The following is a 21,720-nucleotide window of genomic DNA, read 5'->3' on the forward strand; positions in this document are numbered from 1 at the left end:
TAACTGGTGGTACAAGCGGAAAGGGCGTGATTCTACGCGAAAAAAGAAGTCGAAAATATAGAATAAAAATTTTTTTTTTAATTTTTCCATCGAGACAACGATCTACAGTGAGACCCGTTATAACGTACCGCACGTGTACCAAGCGAAAATTCAAAGTTTATTTTCTCGAAAACAAAGCCTCAAACGAAAAATTTGTATTCTATATTTTCGACTTCTTTTTTCGCGTAGAATCACCCCCTTTCCGTTTGTACCACCAGTTACCAACCACCCTGTATAAGAACAGAAATGATAACTTCCAAGAAATTTTATAGTATAGATTTTCGCAATATATAACTCTACAGTAAATAAATAAGTAAATAGAAAATCAAGTAAAGGGGGTAAAAAATTGATATGAAAATAAAAGAACAGAAAAACAAGGAAAAAATATTAGCAACGAAAACACGAAGGTTACAACTGTTTACACATAGAGAAGATCTTTGGACATCGTTTACCCTTGCGGCAATTTTCAATAGAATCGATCTCTCGAGGACATTAGCAAGGCATTCATGTTTACGCGGCTCATTGACAAAGTCATTTATATCCCTGGTTGCTATGAATCGAAGCCATGGCATCTTTTACGATCACGTTGAACACGGATGAATACGAATTATCGACGAGAGATTCGCATAAACGAACCGAGCAAGATGAATTAATATAACAAGCTCGGTCCGTTGGCTCAGTTCGAGGTTGAGTCTTCAACGAAGCACGCGAATACGTGACACAAATCAACGTGGATGCAATGTATATACCATGTGTATAATTGAGGGAGCATGGAGTGTCCTTCGTTGCATCGCAAACGCGCGACATCCGGCAAACGTAATTGAATAATGTTTAATGTTGCGGCAATATTTGTTACCCTTCGCGCCACGGAACCATGCGCATGCTCGCTGCACGTGTGAACTTTAGCTCGATTGCACTTCGGATATTTGCAATTTAATACGATTCTTTATTTTGTAATTTTTCTCTTCCTTTTTTTTTCTTCATTTTCACATTTTTCTTCTCCTTTTGTACTATCAATGTCAATTTTAACAATCCGTAAGGTTGAATTCGATTGAATTTAGCGTAATTGCGATTTAGTACAGTTTCTTATTTTACAATTGTAATTTCCTTATTTTCAATTGAATTCATTTTTAGTTCGCTTATGGATGTTTAATTGTTCGATCGTACAAACTCTACGGCCTGAAACGAAGAAAATTTCCGATTCACAGTTGTCTAGTCGGGGCATCAGAAAAATTCCAAGCTCGACAAAAGATGTTGTAGCGAAGTGGCGCGGTCATCAAAGTTCGATCGTAAAGGTCCAAATGAATGCGCGTCGCGTAGTAAGGAATTTAATTTCACGGCACGCGTGACAATAACGTTGTATATTTTCCACCGTCTCGCGTCGGTTTGACTTTCCCTACAAAATGTTCCATAAACCTAAGAATCTCCCTCCAAAGTAAAACGATATAAACACATCTTATTGAATTTTAATAACTATGTATCACATTTAACAGATACTTGTAGGTTATGTCTCCTTTTTGGTGCATTTTCATGGAATCATAGAAACCACGGGCGATCATATTAACTTCATGTATTGAATTCAAGTTAACCGATGCTTGTACAAAATTTGGATAAAAAAAAACTTTTATTCGTTTCAAAATATAATTATGTCTGCAAGAAACTAGATTAATTGTATCACAGAGATAATTATTATATCGAGGTATTATAAAATTGTTCGTAACATATAGTACGAAGTATAAACAAGAAATTGATCTGATTAACAAACATGTTAAAGTAAAGAAGATTACCGGATGGAAAAGTTGTTAAGCAAAAAGTAACTACCGAGAATGATCCTACATCGTACTGACGCGATTATAACCAGAGTCATAAATCACGAAGAGCTTATTAGTCGAAACGCTCTAAATTGACGATGAGCAGAAAGATTTTGACCCGCAAGATTTATTCCCCACTCTCGCTCGCTCTTTATCTCTCGATAAAATCAGATTACATCGAATGTGCGTGGACAATGGATGAGGTCCATTGTTGTCCCGGTTGAGTTCAAGCATCCGCATGATAACCTTTTGAGGGAAAAGGACAATGGCGATCCTCCTTCTCAGCTTGACATTATTGGAAATTCGTTACTATCATTTTTCATCCCATTGTCTTCTGTCTAAAATGAAAATTCCTTGACCTTGTAAAGAGAAATCGAAAGTCGAAGCGTGAAAATGAAAACTTGCCTTATCGTCAAGTACATAATTCTAATCTTTATCCCTTAGCGCCAGTTCACACGTATACATGTACATATACTTGGAGATTTGAATTTTAATTAAATATGAAAATAATATAAAATAAATTTGCTTAATATTTACACATTGTATCTGAGTCTGAGTTAATTATCTTTGTTACTGTGTTCTGGCAAATTATATAGCAAAGTAATTTCTAATTTATTTGTATAAATGGAGTGGTTGGTAATATTTCTTCGTATTCGTTGTATTATTCCAACTTTCGTTTTATAAGAATTATATTTCGGAATTATATTTATTAAAGCATTCGTTCGTTGTAGTATCATTTGTTATAGTATATCCCATTATAATAACGACCTTGAATTATTCTAGGCTTGTTCTTAGAATTGTCCTTGCTTCGAATTATTCTAGATTCGTTCCTAGAATTGTTTTTAGTTTCTAGTATTCTAGATTTGTTCCCAGGATTGTTCTTGGTTTGGTCTAATGTAGGATTACTCTATTTTTATTATCCCATTTTAGCAAATATTATTACTAAGTGCTGCGTCGAATGTTTCTGGCTGAAAATAGCGAAGCTGAAAAAACGTTTCACATCGATCGGTTGAATAGAATTGTGAGAGCTACACGGAATGTGCTTGGATTCCTAATACGGAATTCCATTTAACTTGTGCCTTCTTCTTCCTTTGTGCCCCGGTTGCCACCTCAGTAACGGAGAATCATTTCGAAATCCGTTGAAGAAATAACGTCCCACGAATATTCGCCTCCCTCTTGCGTTTCACCCGATTGCCAATGTCCAAGGATCGAGGAAGGAGAAAGGAATCGCGAAGAGTTACGAATCTTACGTGATAATCTGTATAATCTCCTGGATATGCAGTTGTTGCAAAATACTTTTACATAAAAGATTCTTCTCGGAAGAAAAATTTAAGCGATGAAGATTGTAGAGATAAATTGCAGTTGATATTTTTGAAAATATTTTTAATCCATTATAGAGGGTGTATTAAGCTTCTTTTCTTTTATTTATTTATTTTTTTTTTTTGATTAAGCGATGCTAGAATATTTGATAAGTATGCGTAAATAGATAAAATAAATTCTTTTTTATTATACAGAATTTTTATAAATTTAATATATCTTTATTTATAAATTTATAGTAACGTTATTAATGTATTCCAATGTCATATAGATTTTGAATGTTTTCGAGAAGAACTTTTGTGTACTGTCGGAATGAGAAACCAACGATTTTTTTTACATTTTCTCTAAAAACAAATAATTTATTAATAGCAAAGTATCTTGATTATGTCTAAGATGACTCAAATGTGACAGTAAGGTTAAAATATTATAAAAATCGTACGAAATAAGGACAAATTGATTTTTTATTAAATATGGAATCTGTAGTTTTAATGTACTCTTCGTTTTTGCGAAAATAGCCTCTTTTTTCCTTTCACTCTATGCGTTACGAGTTCTTTATACTTACTAATACTTAATGAAATATATTCAGAAATGTATAAGAAATTTTTAAGTTGCAATGGAGATACCTTTATGATCGAATCAAGTTTTTGAAAAAATAAGATATCTTGTAAAACATTGAATTTTTCAATGACCTCGTATGACTCGCTCGTAACATGACTTATGTAGAAAGGTCATATAGTCTTATTTGAAAAGAACATGCGAAGAAGGTCGCACTATGGAATAATAGTGCGAGTTGAACAGTGCAAACTTCTTCTGTATGATCTTTTTTTAATTCATTCGAGAAAGAGACATAGGCTTGTGTTTACAATTACCAGAATTATCTATATAACATATGTACACATACGCATGCAAAAGAGTTCACATAAATTACACGAAACGCTCTTTGTACAAATAAAATTAATGAAATTGATTCTTATTTAATCTTCACCAGTCCCAATAATGTTGAAATAATTTGTAGACTCTGAATGTTTATGCAAATTTATATTATTATAAAACATTCAGAAATGGAAAAAAACTGAAACCTAAGTACAAGTTCGTTTCAACTAATAAATATTATATTTTGCAGATCTTTACACTTTATTATTATTATTATTAGATTTTTATTATTATTATTCGCAGGCTAGTAATTCGACTTACGTTTCTTTACTTCTGTTATATAAGATAGTCAATATTACGTGTTAACTTTCGAATAAAATAGTTGACCAAAGATATATGAGGAAAGTATTGACTTAAGCTTTACGAAGACAGTTTCCCGTGCAATGCATCATTCCACTTTGTATATCGACGAGCCTGCTTATTTATAAGTATCGTCGTCTATCTCTTCCATTATATACCTACTTTTTGATTAAATTGTATAAAAAGAATCTGAAGCTTGAGTGTTTCGTGTTGTGACGAAAAGAAAAGGAAATACGTTATCAAAACGCGCGTGCGAAGGAATCGAAGGAAAAGAGAGGACTGCGCATGCGCAGCACGAGCGGCGCGTTCGAGAATCGTGGCGGGCCAAGCGGTATTCATTCAGTTCACCAGTACTATTTGTTGGCTGCGGTCGTCGTGGTTCGGGAAATGTGACCGCTTCGAAACTTGTTGGTTGTCACGTGTCTTTCGTGTCCCGTCAGAATTCCCAGTTTCGCGATACTTCGAATCGTAATAACGATTTCTAATGTTTCGAAACGAGACGTGATCGCAATTTACGAAACTTCTTACCAAGTGTCGTGTCAAAATAAGGTTATTTAGATTTAAATAGAAGCATCCAATTGTAAATTAAATTCTCGCAGTTCAAACGATCGAAAGATTCTCGGAAAGGAACGTGCGAATATAAATTATGTAATTTTCATATTTTATAAGTTATGCTAGCACGTTATCTTCCTTTTTTTGCGCTTAGAAAAAGCACCGGCGGAACGTATCCCTTTGATCGTTACGATTCCAAGTATTTCATCAATTGCTCGAAAAATTGGAAATTTCGAACGTATGTCGGCAGAGTCGGTAGTTGTCAATTTGGAGAACAGTATTTATTTGCGAAAATGTGTAAATGGAAATTTTGTTGAAATGGAAGGGAACGTATCATATTTGTACAATTTTTCATTTATAAAAGGAACAAGTGACTAATTATTTTCGTAATAATAGAATAAAAAAAAAAAGGAAAAACGCAGTACTATTTCTTTTTATGTTGGTAATATAGAACGCTTTTCATTACAACTTTGTCATTCCTCTTATTTTTATTCGTTTTTCATTTGATTTTTTATTCGATATAATTGTTAAAATCGAGGTTACGATTATGAGGAACTGTCGGCGTTCATCGTAACAGTTCTAGAAGTGAAAATTAGTGAGATGTTAATATTCTTAGGGCAAGTAGTTTCATAAAGTCCGTTCGCGTGTTCCATTTACACGCACGATTAAACAAGACGAGGATGCAATTAGATTTCGAATAGATTTTCATAGCGCGTTAGTTAATCGATGTTAACTGATCGTAGCAACGTACATACTTGAGATGCTTCGACCTATATTCCACGTTTATAGGAGATAAATGGAACAGTCATACAAAGAGGCAACGGGGCGAAAGTATATATCACTCGACAATATAATTGGTTCTAAAATAAGGAAAGATTTGATAGTAAATTGAAAACGTTTTGCTCTTTTTATTACGATCGTTTCAAACGTTAGTACCACGTAATTTGATCCTTTGATCTATATTTACGAACTCTTCGTTTCCAATAAACTGTGATAATTCTCGTAAATCGTTATACGATTATTATTAGACGGCGCGCGATCAAACAACGGCGCGATTCAAATTAAAGACACGTTCGTAGCAACTTGAAATAGGAGAAGACGATTATAATGTACGATAGGTTAAGTTAGGTCAGGTAACAAGTTTAGTCAGCTTTTTCGTAAAGGAACGTCCGAAATTGGAATTTGTTTAAACACGAATCGAATATACGTATGATGTATGATACTATTCTATTCTATTATTTTTTGCAAGTGTACCAAACAGTTTGTTTACCTTGACCATTACAAAAATGTTCACTTTCGCATCAAAGAATTCTAAATTTCATGAAACGATCCTATAATTTTCACTAAACTCTCATAGTGCTCGCTGTCTTCTGTTACTATCAATAGTCAACATGGTCAACTCCACTCGTTATTGATTTTTTAATTTCATTATGTACGCGATTAATAATCAATTCTCGAGAAACGAATAATCTATTTCCCTAAGAATATGACACGGATAATAGGGAATTTAGGAAACAACGTTTGCAGCATCATTTCCTGTACTTTTCGATTGATAAAATTAATTAGCATAAATTGATCAGTTCAGAACAACTTAAATGATACACTTACAAGCCACATCTACTTATTCATCCATTATATTATATTACATTATTATATTATTATATTCGTGAATACTATTTATTCATCCATTGCGGAAATATAAGAAACGTTTCTTCGTTAACCATGAAAATATAACTAGATATATTGTCAGAAAAACATAACCTACTTAGTTGCCTTAACGCGACCACAGGGGTTCGAAGGAGGCTGAGCATATTAAATTGGAATCGGCCGTCTCGAAGGAATGACAAGTACGTGGTCAAGACGAAAACCCTCGCGCACCGTGGGTGGGACGACTGATTACCGGTTTGGCTAGAAACTGTCTGTTCGCATAGAACTACTTGGCGGTCACGAACAAGCAGTTTATAATGTCACATAATACCATCGCGTCAACGAAATCCACGGTTGCCTGCAAGTTAAAGGAAACCGTATCCAACGGTCATTCAACGTGGCCGGCGTTTCTTTTACGATCCCCTATGGATTTTCTCTGGTTATCATCGACGTCGATCGGGGAATTCGGTACTGTAATTGACGTCTCGAATTCGCGAATTTTCGTTGGTCCGATCGTCAAATTACCGACGTAAGAAGGTTACCGACCAAACCGTTCCGATGACACCGAGACGTTCGGTAATACGTTTCACGTACCCTTCGCCTGTAAATATGTAACATTAAGATGCGCGTTCGTGCTGCGGAAATTGTGGCGCGATACAGTGTGCGAGTGTATTATGTGCGCTTAACGTAAAAACGCAAGTGAGAGAGTAAGGTGGATTCGCAAAGGATAAAACAGGCGCACGATGGACAATCGACACTAACAGAAGCATCATCGCGCGCTCGTGTGACAGGAGGCGGGGCAAAATACACGGTTGGAAATTGTTCCTGGCGCAGCAAGGGACGAAAATGTTGTCCACGGTGTCCAGTGTCCCGCTCGAATTAAATTCTTCGTGTTGCACAACCGTTACTGGAAACAACGGTCTCAATGCGTTATCGGGTATGCACCGGCGTGCCATGTCACGCTTAATTTTGTTATTCTTCGCGATCGGTTATTTGATAAAATGCATGCGGCGAAGAGGATGTGTGGGCGAGAGAATGTAAATGTATTTGCATTAGCCGAAATATCGAAGCATCGAAACAACGATGGTAATCGCTGTCATCGTTTTATATTATTAGTATGAATATTATTGTCGCAGAAAGTTTTATAGTTTTGGACATTGTATTTTACGAGAGAGAAAAGTATCGTGAAATTGAATGACTTCTTGGTAGAACCGGCTCTTGTCTATGTTCGTCTTCTTCCTTCTGGGGAAACTGACAGAATAGAACTCTCTAGCGTCTTTCATTTCTCTTCGGTACATTTTTTTAGTAAAATACTCTTCGGGTTATAAAATAAAAGTAAACAAAATTCAACAAGGATCAGTTTCATCATGAGCCCCCTTAATTGTCGTCAAAATGTAGAAGATAATCTGAGACAAAGTTCTGAATAAAAGATATCGGTGAAATCGAGTAGATATAAAGAAAATTGAAGCATAAATTTTATCATTTGTACAATAATATGAATTTAAATATTTGATCGAATAAATTAAAATATAGATATATTTTTACAGTTCCAAGAGCAAGTCTATTATTTTTTGGTTATTTATTATTTAATAAATCTCGGTGGAGAACATAATCGATTTAACACGAAACGAATTGTAACGTTTCAGTGATCAAGACTGAAAATACCACTGATCTTTACATGTTACCGGCTTACATCCGCACGACGTCCATGATCGCCTGTATTGTGGTGATGGTTCTCGGCATAATAGGGAATCTCATGGTAAGTTCCGCCGTTCAATTTTACCTATCGTTCGTCAGTTATTTTCCAATAATGTATAAGAATTGAAGTAAGGCAACGGAACAGTATGTGCGAAAGTTATTTTACAATATTCTCTTATATCCATATCGCGGTCTTAATTTCAGTTTGAACCGAATCTTATTACTGTCGAATAATTTTCAGAAATTTGTTGCTTTTATTATACTTTTACTACTTAAATATTAAATTTGTATTACTCAATTATGTCTAACATTTAACTACCAGGTGATCTAGAAACATCTTACTACGTTTAATCAATCTTTTTCCATCCCTTCATACCCTCTCCATACGTCGAGTTGTTCTCGCGATCGAATATCAGAAACATGATGATTTTTTTATTCGTTTCAGGTACCGATCGTGGTGTTTCGGGGTAAAGACATGCGGAACAGCACGAACATCTTTCTGGTGAACCTTAGCGTGGCCGACCTCTGCGTTCTTTTGATCTGTACACCGACCGTTCTTGTTGAGGTGAATTCTGGACCTGAAATCTGGCTGCTTGGCGAACACATGTGTAAGTCAAGCCCACGATCCATACTACCATACATTGCACGTAAACTATTATTACACGCCGCGATGCACATTTGATTCTCCGACACGTGTGCAAACGGTCGAACGTTCGTGAAAAACAACCAACGAAATGCTTTTTCTGATCTTTGTTTTTTGTTATTTTTGACATTCTCCCTCCACTGAAATCGACGATATCGATCGGTTGAAATGCTTGAATCAACTGTCGTGCATATTTAATAGTTGGTATTGGTTTTCCTTTTTTTTTTTTTTTTTTTTTTTTTTGATGGAATTAGAGGAACGAATGGATGATTTTTTTCTTTTCATCGTACAGTCAATTTTTATACGCAGATTATTTTTTTGCGCGAAACTGAAGAGGATCGTGGAGTTTTTAGAAGTAGTTTTTGTATACCTATAGTAAAGTACAACCATCTATGGATCACTATATAAAAATTTTACGATGGAATTAGATAGACATATTATAAATTAAAATAGCAGTAGTACTAGTAAGTGGAATAATAATACGTATAATATAATATAATACATACAATATAAGAGAAAATAAGATGACAGTCTAAATAGGTTTCAGTGAGATTTTCAGAGAAGGGATGATATGATGTAACCTCCTTTGTAATATGAATTACTAGATCGTAATAAATGTTGACAAGTATAGAGGAATTAAATTCCTACAACATGAATATCTCTGTAGATCTACGATAATATAAATACCTAGATATTAATAGATCTTAACAAATCTACAAATGTAGTTAGAAATTTATGTTACGTTCATCCACTTGTTTCGCACCTACTGTTAAGTATTCAATGACTTGCAAATAACGATAGAGAAAGTCTTTCCGAAATAATTATCAGGGACTAATGCAATTTTGTGATACATTGGCAGTTTGATATCCGCGGGCAATCGAACCGTTCCAGTGAATTGTCGAGGTAAATCGAATCGATTTTAGATTCACGGCGTTGATTATCGGTTCGTATAACGGCGGAAAATCGCGCGAATGGCCAACAGCGATCGAGGAAACGGCCGTTTGTTAAGCAATTAATTTGCCACGAATCCGCATTAATTAGCCATCCGGGTCGAATTCGTATTTCATTCGCCCATGGACGAGAAAATCTATGCTATCCTTAATTCAATTCTGACACTGTCAGTTTAGCGTCGTTTCGTTGGATGCTAGCCAAGATAGTGTAACTGTTTGAAATCATCATTATTGATGTCAAAGTGGGAGAATTACGTGGTATTGTGACACGTCTTAAGACAAGAAGAAATTAATAATTATCGATAAATGTATACATAATCTCATAACTATGAAACCATACAAACTTTTCACTCCTACGTTTTGTTAGGTATTTTTATATGTCCACGTGATAACGAAATATATCATTTTTTAAGAAACTATTTTCTAGATTAATCGGTCGATAACTGTATAATCAGTCACAGACTACGAATATGAAGTATACGATAATAATACGAGCCTCGCACAAGACGAGCAGCTTCACTTTTTATTAATTTCTTAATTTCGTTACATAAGCATACGATTAATGTTCAATTCCCATGAAATAGATGACTTTCTTCTATAAGTTTATTCATTGCAACACGATGACAGATTGTATATATTGGTTTGGCAACTAAGTGATTACGGATTTTGTCAATACCACCTAACGACAGAATCCGCAATCACTTAGTTGCCAATCCAATAGTATACCAAAATATATCAAATATCCAAGATAGAGTACTCTTTATAACGCTTGATAAATGAAAGGAATCTTCATTTAAATTCTATCTTTTTAGTCCTGTTCGTAAGAATACAAATTTGCATAAAAATTCGCAGTCTAGTCAGTCTTTTAGAAATGCATAATTTCATTGCACGCAGCGACGAGCAATAGAAAGTGTATAGTTGACACACTATGAATTTTAGTAACTTTCCTACTGAAAGATTTTTACTGTCTGTCTTAGTAAATAGACATTTCGGGAACACCAGTTTTAAGTTAATTCGTGTGTAGTTAAAACTACCAAACTGGGATAATAAGTTTCCTTATCTTCAGTTTCAGCGAGTGTTTACCAGGGACATACGGCCGTATGATATTTTACTACTTCTGTGAAAAGCGTATAGAAAACGAGGTCAGACACTTTTCATTTATTCGTAAGAATTCTGCCAGACAGTTACCAAAATGACTGTATACTCTGGATAAAAGCAACATTCGGTTGCAGAGCTGAGCGTTCCGCTAACACGATTCGTTTTGAACATGAAACATACTTCGCACCTAGTTAACTTGAAAACGCAAGAACGCGAATGATGTTGCGGAGAAGCCGCGTAACACCATGTTTCCACTTTTCACCTCATTTAACTGTTACGCGAGGCTGTACGTTTATTCGAAATGACTTTGCGTGAAATTGGAAGAGCTTTCGAGATTATGTTAGCCCTTCTCCTTCTTGTTTCTTGGATTATTATTATTAACAGACTGCTGATTTTTATACGATCTCATGTTTTTGAGAATATAATTTAAAACATAGAACCTCGTAATGGAACATCGTTACATATCGAGCGTTATACAAAGCATTATACTTTGAATATTTTATATAGTTTTTCATACTATGTGCATTCTGTGCAATTTTACACTTTTGAATTTCCTAGAAGTACGTAAGAATCCGCACTATGATTATTAGTTTGTTTGTAAGTGAACATTTCAGGGATCATATTATATAGAACCTGATAAAAAAGGGTTTCACTGGAAATAATAAGAGCATAGAAAATACCATTTATATATTTCGCTCCTATATTTTTCATTTGTCAAAATTACCATATTTATTGAACAGTCGCTAGGTTCTTGCAAGGTCGAATAATTTTTCGCTAGATTAGACCCGAATAGTAAATCATAATGGTAACGCTTGACTACTTGGACTTTCCTGCCACGTATGCGGTACTAAGGGTATTAATTTCAGGGGTTGCCTTTCTTTCCTAAATATTCCGTTTGTGCTGATACAGAATGACATATTCATCGATTTCACGATGAATTCGCCGCTTTATGAAACACCCAATACCTTTGATCTCGAATCTCGTTTCATCGTTCAACGTTACGTTATATCGATGAATTTATTGGAAAATAATTTCGAAACTTTATTTTGCAACGTCCATGGAAATAATTACGTGATTCTGTAAAAAGAATTCTACAACAAAGACATTTCTGTTATGTTGGAAATTATCAAGCTGAAACGACTAATTTTAGGTTTAATACATCGGATAGTTTAGTACGAAATAATTCAAATATCTTATTATTTCGAACAATTCAAATGTTTCGAAGATATTTTATATTATTATATTTTATGATATAAAAGAGGAAAGATGAAGCGGAAATAGAATTTTAGGTAAGGAACAATTAAGATATAACATAATTAATTAACGCACAATAGTTGCATTTGTTTATCCGAGCTTTGACATTTGGTACATTCAAAAGTTTATAATGATAATGTCTGAGAGTTAAACGTAATGTACAGTATCTATGATATATAATTGAAAACATTCTTTTGTTTAAGAGGAAGTGTCATTCTTATTCGTCAACACCCTGTTAAGTGCAACACAGCAGTTTCTTTTAATTTACGTTCCAACAAGCGATCATTAGTTGTTCACATTTTGAGTCTACATTTAGAACTTATAAATCACATAATTTTCTTCAAGCGTCGAGTCCGTGCTTTCAACAGCTTTTATGGCGTATTTTCCGAGTATGATTTTATAAAAATATCTATTCGCGTCATTAAAGGCTGAAGTTTATTTAAAGTGAATGAGAATTCTAAATTCTTATCCTAAAAATTTGATTTATTTCTAAATCTCTGAAATATTTATTTCCTGAATTTGTAAGTTGTAATTCTGCTGCCTTTCAACATTTCCTTTCGTACTGTTCCTTTACGAAATTTCCACTATCGTTGTTTCACTATCTGTTTTTTAAACATCAACAGGAGAAGAATACAGACTGCAGTAAAGTGGCAAAATGAGAGAATAATAGCAGTAAGAAAGGTAGAAATAAAGCGAGTGTTTATTGTCATTAGTTGTAATATCACGCAAGTTAATCAGATAATGTTGTGACAGAGAGACGTTCTTTCGTTTCACAATAAAAGTTCATAGACTATACCTTTTCCGCTCTATGTTTGATATTTCAAGTTTTTACATTGTCAAACGTGGGTGTTGACTATTTTTTACTCTCATTGTATCTTATTTGTACACTTAAGGCTGGTTAATTTGAAATTTCTAGGCGAAATTTCAGCTGACAATGTTATGGAACAATTTTCCAATTTCTTAAATATATTTATTTAATTATATATAAAATATATAATATAGAATCAATAAAAAATGTATAATTTCATTCTTCTTTGCTATTATTAATTTTAGCATCCTCTGTTCTGTTCTTTGTTCTGAAATTTTTATTATGTAAATTCTACACAAAACATAATTTTACATTTCATCAAATTACTTTGTGGTGAGAAAAACATTTAATAGAAATTCCACGTGCATTTGTCGAGTTGTTATTCGCGAAGAATATCGTTAAATAATAATATGGCACGAAAGACATAAAAAACATAATAGAATATAATAAGGACTAAAAGTATGGGAATTATCGTTGTTGAAACATTGTTCTTCAAAATGACACAGGAGAATCGATTTATCCTACGTAAGCTCATCCTTTAAAAGTTCTTAACACTCACGCAGTCGGAGTAATTTAATTTCCTCATTCTGTCAAAACTGAAAGCTGCTTGAACAGGAATAAGACTAAAAGCTGGATGTCTCAGAGACATCTGCCATTAACAGAATACAGATTTGAATATTTACCTTGAAATATCACAGCTACCTGCTATTTCAAGTTAAGATAGGAAGGATCGTTTGTTACATTAACAATGATCAATTAGGATTTCCAATTAAAATCAGTTCACTATTTTAGTTTCAGAATCAAAGTCAGTTTACAAGTTCCAACCAATGATACAATCGAAATGGTATTTATTGTTCCAGAAAAGAATCGTATGCGTTAACAATAGCAAGGAATCCTTCCTCAGCTTTTATAACAGAAGCGAAGCAACGACTGCAATGAATAGTATCACTTGTGAACTATATCATTATTTTCTATTACGTAACTTCCTTCATTTGTTCTTATTCTGTTTCTCAATCACGGGCAAGAAATAATCTGTTTATTGATTGTGGATAATTTTCTTTTACTTTCTTTTTAGTCTCTTTTCTAACTAACTAACTAACTATTGCTATTTATACGAATCTGTTCTCAGTAAAAGCAGAAATCTGTTCGTTCCTTTTTAATCTTCTCTTCTTTCACAGAGAATGTAGCATTTATTATTCGTTTATGGCTCGTTAATTCGACCACATTTTAGAAAAACATGGTACATTTTATCCTCCATACTTCTTAGCCAGTCTTTCTACCAGCTGTATTCATTTCCTCTTTCAGCAAACTTGCTCCAGAGAACACGAAATCTAATAAATGCTCCCGAATTGCATTATCCCCGTAACTTTTTATTCGCATCCATCTGTTCTCTCTTTATCTTAACTCTACCAAAAAAAAAAAAAAAAAAAAAAAAATGCACTCGTACACGAAAAGATTTGATAGACCGTTAACCGACATTTCTACAGTATTCCTTTCATTTCCATTCCTCTTATTAAATTCTCTGTAACGAAAACAGTTGACGATCACGGTTCGTCGCCGCTCCGAGTGGAATTAATCAACGATTCTTCCTTCTGAAAATAACCAACCCTATGACTTTGCTCTCACTTTATTCGTTTCCGAATTATACTCTCGTCCCTACTACACACTTTGTTCCATCTTGTAAGTTGCGTTAGCGACTATGTGATAAAACACTATGATGGTATGCTAGAATAGGTAGATAGTATGGTAGAATAAATACAAATGCAAATTCAAATCCTTACGAATACGTACATTATCTAGAAAAATATTTATACGTAATTTATTACTCATATGACTTATTATTCACTGATTATTATTCATTGATTATAAACCTCTATTATTCGATACATTCTTGCACTTCTATTAAAAACGCAATATATTTCTTATTATATTGCATTAAGAACTAAAACCAGTTCTTCTGTATTAATGTTCAACTTCAAAGTTAGCGAAATTCCTAATCAGAGAATGACCCAATTAACAAATTAAATGGTCGCCTGATAAATTCATATAATTCATAAAATTAACAAATTCTATTATTTAACATAACTTTGTCCTATTATGTATACGTAATTGTTTGTTATTTTCAATGTCCGAGTAATATCTTCCTTTCGTTGTTCCTTTGAAAGCGTTTAACACCTCGTGGAATTTATGGTAATGGCAGCTATCCCCAAAATCGTCCTCAGAACACGATATTATACTTCTCTTCTTTTTTTTTCTGCATCACGATAAAACATTTTTCGTTACGATCGAACGAGTGCAGAAAATAGGCATGTTGATGGAATCAAGAAGTGCGGAGGTTCAAAGGTTCTGTATGCGTTTACCGAGAGTCGAGGGGTTGCATTTGGGGGTTTTTCGCTGGGGGAAGAGCGTTTAGGTGTCTGGGTTTTATGAGCCGCGTACGGTTTACGTTAAGTTGCTTTCCATCCCCTCAGCCATCGAGTATTTTCCCCGGAATTCTTAGCGCGTTTCTTCTCGAACGTTGGCCAGCTAGCGCTACGATATTTCAACATTCTGCATGATTTAAATGACTTCAATTTTCTTCCAACCTTTTAAAGCGTACAGTACTTCGTCAACGTTTCTTCCGACCTCCAAGCTTGCTCTTCGAATCTTTTATTCTTAATTCGCGTTTCAATATGATGCTCCTTGGAAAGTGCAGTTTTCTCTTAAAACCCCATTCGTGAAAGATCAAATTCAATTTTATATTTGTATTTATTCGCGTGGGTCCTTTCTACATAAAACTTGTCAAATTTGTTAGGTAATCAAGAGAGTTTCTTTTACGACTTCTGCATCATCCTTTTTTGTCATAAACGACGCAACTTTCTCGATTGCCTGATAGAACCCATCACTACGCGATTCTGTAACTCTGTTTTCCTTTCATTTCTCGATTTCTACGACACTTCGTAAATTTCTCGATTACCGCGAGACCTCACAAATTTCTCGATTGTTATCGGATTTAACTTTCTCCATTTCTACGAGAGTTTACAGATCTCCTCCATAGACTGGCCTATCATGCCGGTTACAAAACAGAGATTCGTTTGTCATGGACGGGAATGTGATCCAGCAACGATTTCCTCGAAACAGTTGGAAAGTTGGTCGTTTATCGGAATCCCTTGAAATCGTTTGCTACGGCAACTTGTGTAAAATGTAGCTGTTCCCCACTCGAGAATCTCGTCAAAGGAACTTTATTCGCCTCGTGTGAACTAAAACCACTGGCCGGCCTGCCAACATCTCGATTTACCAGCGAGAAATCACTGGGAAACTCCCATCGAAGCTTTTCGTTCCAGTTGCACGCGAGGAAAGCCGTAAAAGCTCGGAGATCGTATTTTATTTCGCGCCCCCTCACGGAATTCGACGTCACTGGCCGTAACGAAATGCAACACAGTATTCACAGCGTTCCACACGCGACGAGAAAAAATTCCACGCAAGTCTGAAAGTTGTAAAGTCTTCGTTACCTGCTGTTTTTTTTTCTTTGAATTTTTGGCGGAAACTAAATGAAATCTAAATAAACTAGATAAAAGACTAAGTAAAATCTCTTTAGAGCGGAATTTATTAAAAATAATGGAAATTTATTGAAATTAATAAAAATGTAGAGACAGTGTTAGTAGAAATTTATTAATAAACAATAAAAATGCATAGATAACGTTAATAGAAATATCGTCAATATTAAGAAGTTTACTATGACAATTATCATTATTTACGTTACAAAGCAGACCGCTCGTGTGAAAAATGTACAAAGTATGATGTTTTCTATATTTGTGGGACTAACTTAATAACCGTTTCGTTGCTTTTATTCATCTTCTTCGCACGCTTGCTTCTCGCCTCTTCCCCTAATCCTTTTTCTATTGGGTTGGCAACTAAGTGATTGCGGATTTTGTCATTAGGTGGTATTAACAAAATCCGCAATCACTTAGTTGCCAATCCACTACTTCCCAGTCTTTTGATATTCTTGCGCAGCAATTTTATTTGAAAAATAAATAAAAAAGGATCCACATTAAGAACAGCGTATCAATAAAAGTATAACAACGTCTCACGGGACGCACGCTATGTTAAGAATAAAAGAAAGTCGAAAGGGTGGTCCGATCGATATATCGTATATATCGTGTAATAAAACGACACGCCACGGTTGCTTATTACATTTCCTCGTTTATTTCTCTCCAAACGTTTCGCACCTTGTTAGCGGCATCTGCTGTTTGTTTCTTTTACGAGCAACTTCGCGGAGAATCGAGGCATCGCTATTATGTCGTCAGCCTGCTTGTCCATCGAACGACAGCACCTAGGGAAACGCAACAGCTGCGCGTCTTAGATCGGAAGAGTAATTCTCAACTACAGCTCGTCTCCAACACCCTGTTAACTCAAAAACTTTCAAGCGATTCCTCAACCAAGCTACACGCAGTAACATAGTATCGCTGTAATCCTTTGAAATTAGCGACGGATTCAGAATAAATAATTTAAAAAACAGCTCCCTCTTTATATTGAGGTAGCCTACATTTCTATCAAATACGAGATATTGTACAAAGAGTTCGTATGTTCGTGTCTTTAATAGAGAATAAACGTTAATAATTGTATTATATACGACGATTCACTGTTGAAAGATTAGTCGTTTTTGCTTTCTGTGGATACTGTACCAACAATATATTATTATACGTTTGATAATCGTACGATATTGCCATTTGTATACGTAGATATAATGTCAGAAGGATAGTAAGAATTGTTGGATTATAATTTAATAATGTCGAGAATTGTGGATCGTAATCGCCGAAATAAATATGTAGGAATACTTTCATTACATGTAGAGATGATAATAAAATAGCTTTGTATTTATTTAACATGTGATTTACAAGATGTTCATGGATACCTATTTCACGTGTTTCGGCACTCTTCAAGTCTTACTGTTACGATACGTGCGGAACAGTCACATTCTTTTGTTCTACGAGACCCTGTGCACACACATACTCACGCGTACTCTCACACGTATATGTGTATCACTACTGCACGGTTGATCCGGCGTAGCACACAAAGTTACATACATCTCAATAAACAAGTTGTACGACAATTTAAAATATTTTCGATCATATTAGTTTGTAGAGATACTGTAGGCTTGTTATAGTCGTACGCTTGCTGCAGATACTGTACCAACAATATATTATTATACGTTTGATAGTCGTACGATATTGCCATTTGTATACGTAGATATAATGTCAGAAGGATAGTAAGAATTGTTGGATTATAATTTAATAATGTCGAGAATTGTGGATCGTGATCGCCGAAATAAATATGTAGGAATACTTTCATTACATGTAGAGATGATAATAAAATAGCTTTGTATTTATTTAACATGTGATTTACAAGATGTTCATAGATAACCATTTCACGTGTTTCGGCACTCTTCAAGTCTTACTGTTACGATGCGTGCGGAACAGTCACATTCTTTTGTTCTACGAGACCCTGTGCACACACATACTCACGCGTACTCTCACACGTATATGTGTACCACTACTGCACGGTTGATCCGGCGTAGCACACACAGTTACATGCATCTCAATAAACAAGTTGTACGACAATTTAAAATATTTTCGATCATATTAGTTTGTAGAGATACTGTAGGCTTGTTATAGTCGTACGCTTGCTGCAGATACTGTACCAACAATATATTATTATACGTTTGATAATCGTACGATATTGCCATTTGTATACGTAGATATAATGTCAGAAGGATAGTAACAATTGGTGAATAGTAATTTAAAAAGTACGACAATTTAAAAAATTGTCAATCTTATCAGTTTTTAGATCGGTGGTATAGATGAGTGATAAAATAAAATTAAACAAAATATTCCGAAATAGAGTGATCTAATGCTAAATTGTTACGATTGCCAAATATGTAATAGCACAAACAAGGGTTGCAACACTAAATTCTAACTATAAATATTCCTCATTCGTCTAATCTAATATCTTTCTTAAAATACCTGTTGTTCCTTACGCTATCCCGTATATAAAACATTTTTGTGTATGAAATATTTCACAGGTAAAGTCACTTTTCCTGCCGGCAAGCTAAAAGAATCACTCGACTCTCCGATTTAACTTTAACCAATCGTAAATTCTGGCTAGAGCCGCGTCCCGCGTCGTTGCGCCGCGTAAATAAAATCGTCTGTTTCGGATTAGGATCATTAGACTGTCATCGATTATCGCTTTCGGTTCGGTTTAGAAGTATTAAAAACTCGAGATAAAGATCATCTGGCTCGTAAAACGCGATTTTATGCTCATCCTGTCCGTTCTCTTTTAGTTTTGTTTTGGCTGTGCGGAGCAAATGAAAAAAAAAGAAAAATGAAGAACGAAGGTAAATTTAAGAGTTGCAAAGACTCGAGGATATCGGTTTCGATTATACGCACGTCTAAAATAGATAACGAGATTCGGGTCAGCGTGGACTTAAAAGTTCTTAAACGTCACGGTTCTTAGGGTGACATGTGTTACTTTCTTTATGTTTCCACGCGTTTCCCTCTTCCAACGACTCAAAGAGGTGACATTTCATTCTTAGAAAATAGGAAAGAACGTTCTTTATATCATAAACTTCATGTTTACGTGTATTCTTCTTCGACTTTGTTTTATCACCGTTTTGATTGTTAAATCATTTCTGCTGTTCGTATTATGCCTCTAAACGTGTTATGCATTCTTATAGATCCTTCGTAATTCGATGTTTTTACGTCATTATACGTTTCGTTTCCTGTAACATATTATATGTAAGATACAATAATCTGTGTAACGTAAATGTTATATACAGGATGGTTGGTAACTGGTGGTACAATCGGAAAGGGAGTGATTCTACGCGAAAAAAGAAGTCGAAAATATAGAATAAAAGTTTTTCGTTCGAGGCTTTGTTTTCGAGAAAATCAACTTTGAATTTTCGCTCGGTACGCGTGGGGTACGTTATAACGGGTCTCACTGTAGATCGTTGTCTCGATGGAAAAATTAAAAAAAAAAAATTTTTGTTCTATATTTTCGACTTCTTTTTTCGCGTAGAATCACCCCCTTTCCGCTTGTACCACCAGTTACCAACCACCCTGTAGAATGGAAAACAATGGAATATAAAAAAGGTTGCATTATACAGAATTCATTGAACAAAACCTATAAATTAGAGTCTCGTATGGACTACATTTACATAATATATCCTGTGTTATGCATATTCCTGTTGTATGAATTTACACAATACTACATCGTTATACGAATATTTCTTGAAATGACATTCAAAGATGGATTTCAAAGAAACGTTGGAAAGGTATATACGTGTTTCGATTGAAATATTGTCGTGGCGTGTTTGAAGGTGTGAATATCCGAAAAGGATGATTGATTCTTGGGTATAACAGATCTCTTTGATGTGAAGCGTCGTAACTATCGATAGGAAACACTAAGTTTACCTTAGTGTTATTTATTTCGACCTGGAAACTCTAAGCTAAATACAGTTCAGAACTAGATGAGAATCACCGGTAATAAACGTATGCTGCCAAGAATATCACGATTTTCAAAAATTTTAATGTTAGTCTATTCAAAACTGATATTTTTATTTCTATCGTTACATATACAGGATATACGGAAAATTGTAGTACAGACCGAAAGCAGATGATCCTTCGTGTAAAAACAAGCCGAAAATGTAGAATGACAATTTTTGATACAAGGTCTCGTTTTCGAGAAAATCAGTTATGAAGTTGACCGTTCACTTGACTCTCGTTACTTTTCAAGTGCACGCGTATCTACATGCGCCGAACTTCATAGTCCATTTTCATGAAAACAGAGCCAGGCAAAATTTTACACATCTGGATGCACGTATATAAATAAATATAATTACGTAAATAAAATTCATCTTTACCCATATTCATATGCTTCCTTTCTAATATTTTTCTGCACAATAATATCAAGTAACAAAATTACTTATTTCAGCCAACTCCCATACCGCGTTGAGAGCACTCGTTCTCGTCCGATCACGAAAGTTAAGCAGCGCTGGGCACGGGTAGTACTTAGATGGGTGACCGCTTGGGAACTCCGTGTGGTGTTGGCTTCTCTTTTATTTTTCGGGTCTCTTTTACTTTTCCTCGTGAACTATGACAATATCCAATAGAGCAAAAAGTATATTCTTCACTAGTATATACTTTAGTAGTATTACACGACTATTACCATACATTGTATCATTCTCTCATATACATACAAATAAGTTAGCACATGTTTTAAAACTGAAGGAGGTCACGTTTTTTGATATGTAGAAATTTTATGGTAACAGACTAACATCAAAAATTGTTATTCTATATTTTCGGATTTCGTTGCGTGGGAAATCGCCCCCATTTGGCTTGTACCGCCGAAGAGAGTATCTAGAAGCGAAGGAACTCGTTCAATCGACTGTCGTTACCACTCAAGTGTGACGCGCCACTCGACGAAACACCATCGACGATTTTTTTAAAAAACAAACTTCGTATGAAAAATTGTCACTCTGCATTTACGACTTACCTTTGTATGGAAATCAGCCCGTTCCGACTTGTACCACGATATTCTATACACGCTATATAATGAATAATACGTATTTAGTTATAAATCAGTTGAGCAAAACTATTCCTGAATCGTGAACAATTTATTAAATCAGATACAGGT

General features: G+C 34.7%; 1 protein-coding gene and 1 non-coding gene across 12 annotated transcripts in view; both read left to right on the forward strand.

Moving 5' to 3' along the window:
- LOC126874938 (growth hormone secretagogue receptor type 1) overlaps window positions 1-21,720 on the forward strand; it is a 79,355-nt gene that overhangs the window by 19,089 nt on the left and 38,546 nt on the right. For 2 of the 11 annotated variants that reach the window (XM_050637494.1, XM_050638241.1), the window contains exons 1-3: window positions 4,761-7,536; window positions 8,246-8,358; window positions 8,743-8,905. In XM_050637494.1, coding sequence (XP_050493451.1) covers window positions 7,446-7,536; window positions 8,246-8,358; window positions 8,743-8,905 — 367 coding nt within the window. In that variant the 5' untranslated portion in view covers window positions 4,761-7,445. Of the gene's footprint in view, window positions 1-4,760; window positions 7,537-8,245; window positions 8,359-8,742; window positions 8,906-21,720 lie in introns of those variants that run through there. The other 9 variants (XM_050638015.1, XM_050637932.1, XM_050637711.1 and 6 more) reach the window with 9 other exon arrangements.
- LOC126872770 (5S ribosomal RNA) lies at window positions 21,018-21,136 on the forward strand. Its single transcript, XR_007692185.1, has one exon. It is a non-coding gene; the product is annotated as a 5S ribosomal RNA (ribosomal RNA).

The sequence above is a fragment of the Bombus huntii genome, chromosome 1 (genome assembly GCF_024542735.1).
Source record: "Bombus huntii isolate Logan2020A chromosome 1, iyBomHunt1.1, whole genome shotgun sequence".
NCBI lineage: Eukaryota > Metazoa > Arthropoda > Insecta > Hymenoptera > Apidae > Bombus > Bombus huntii.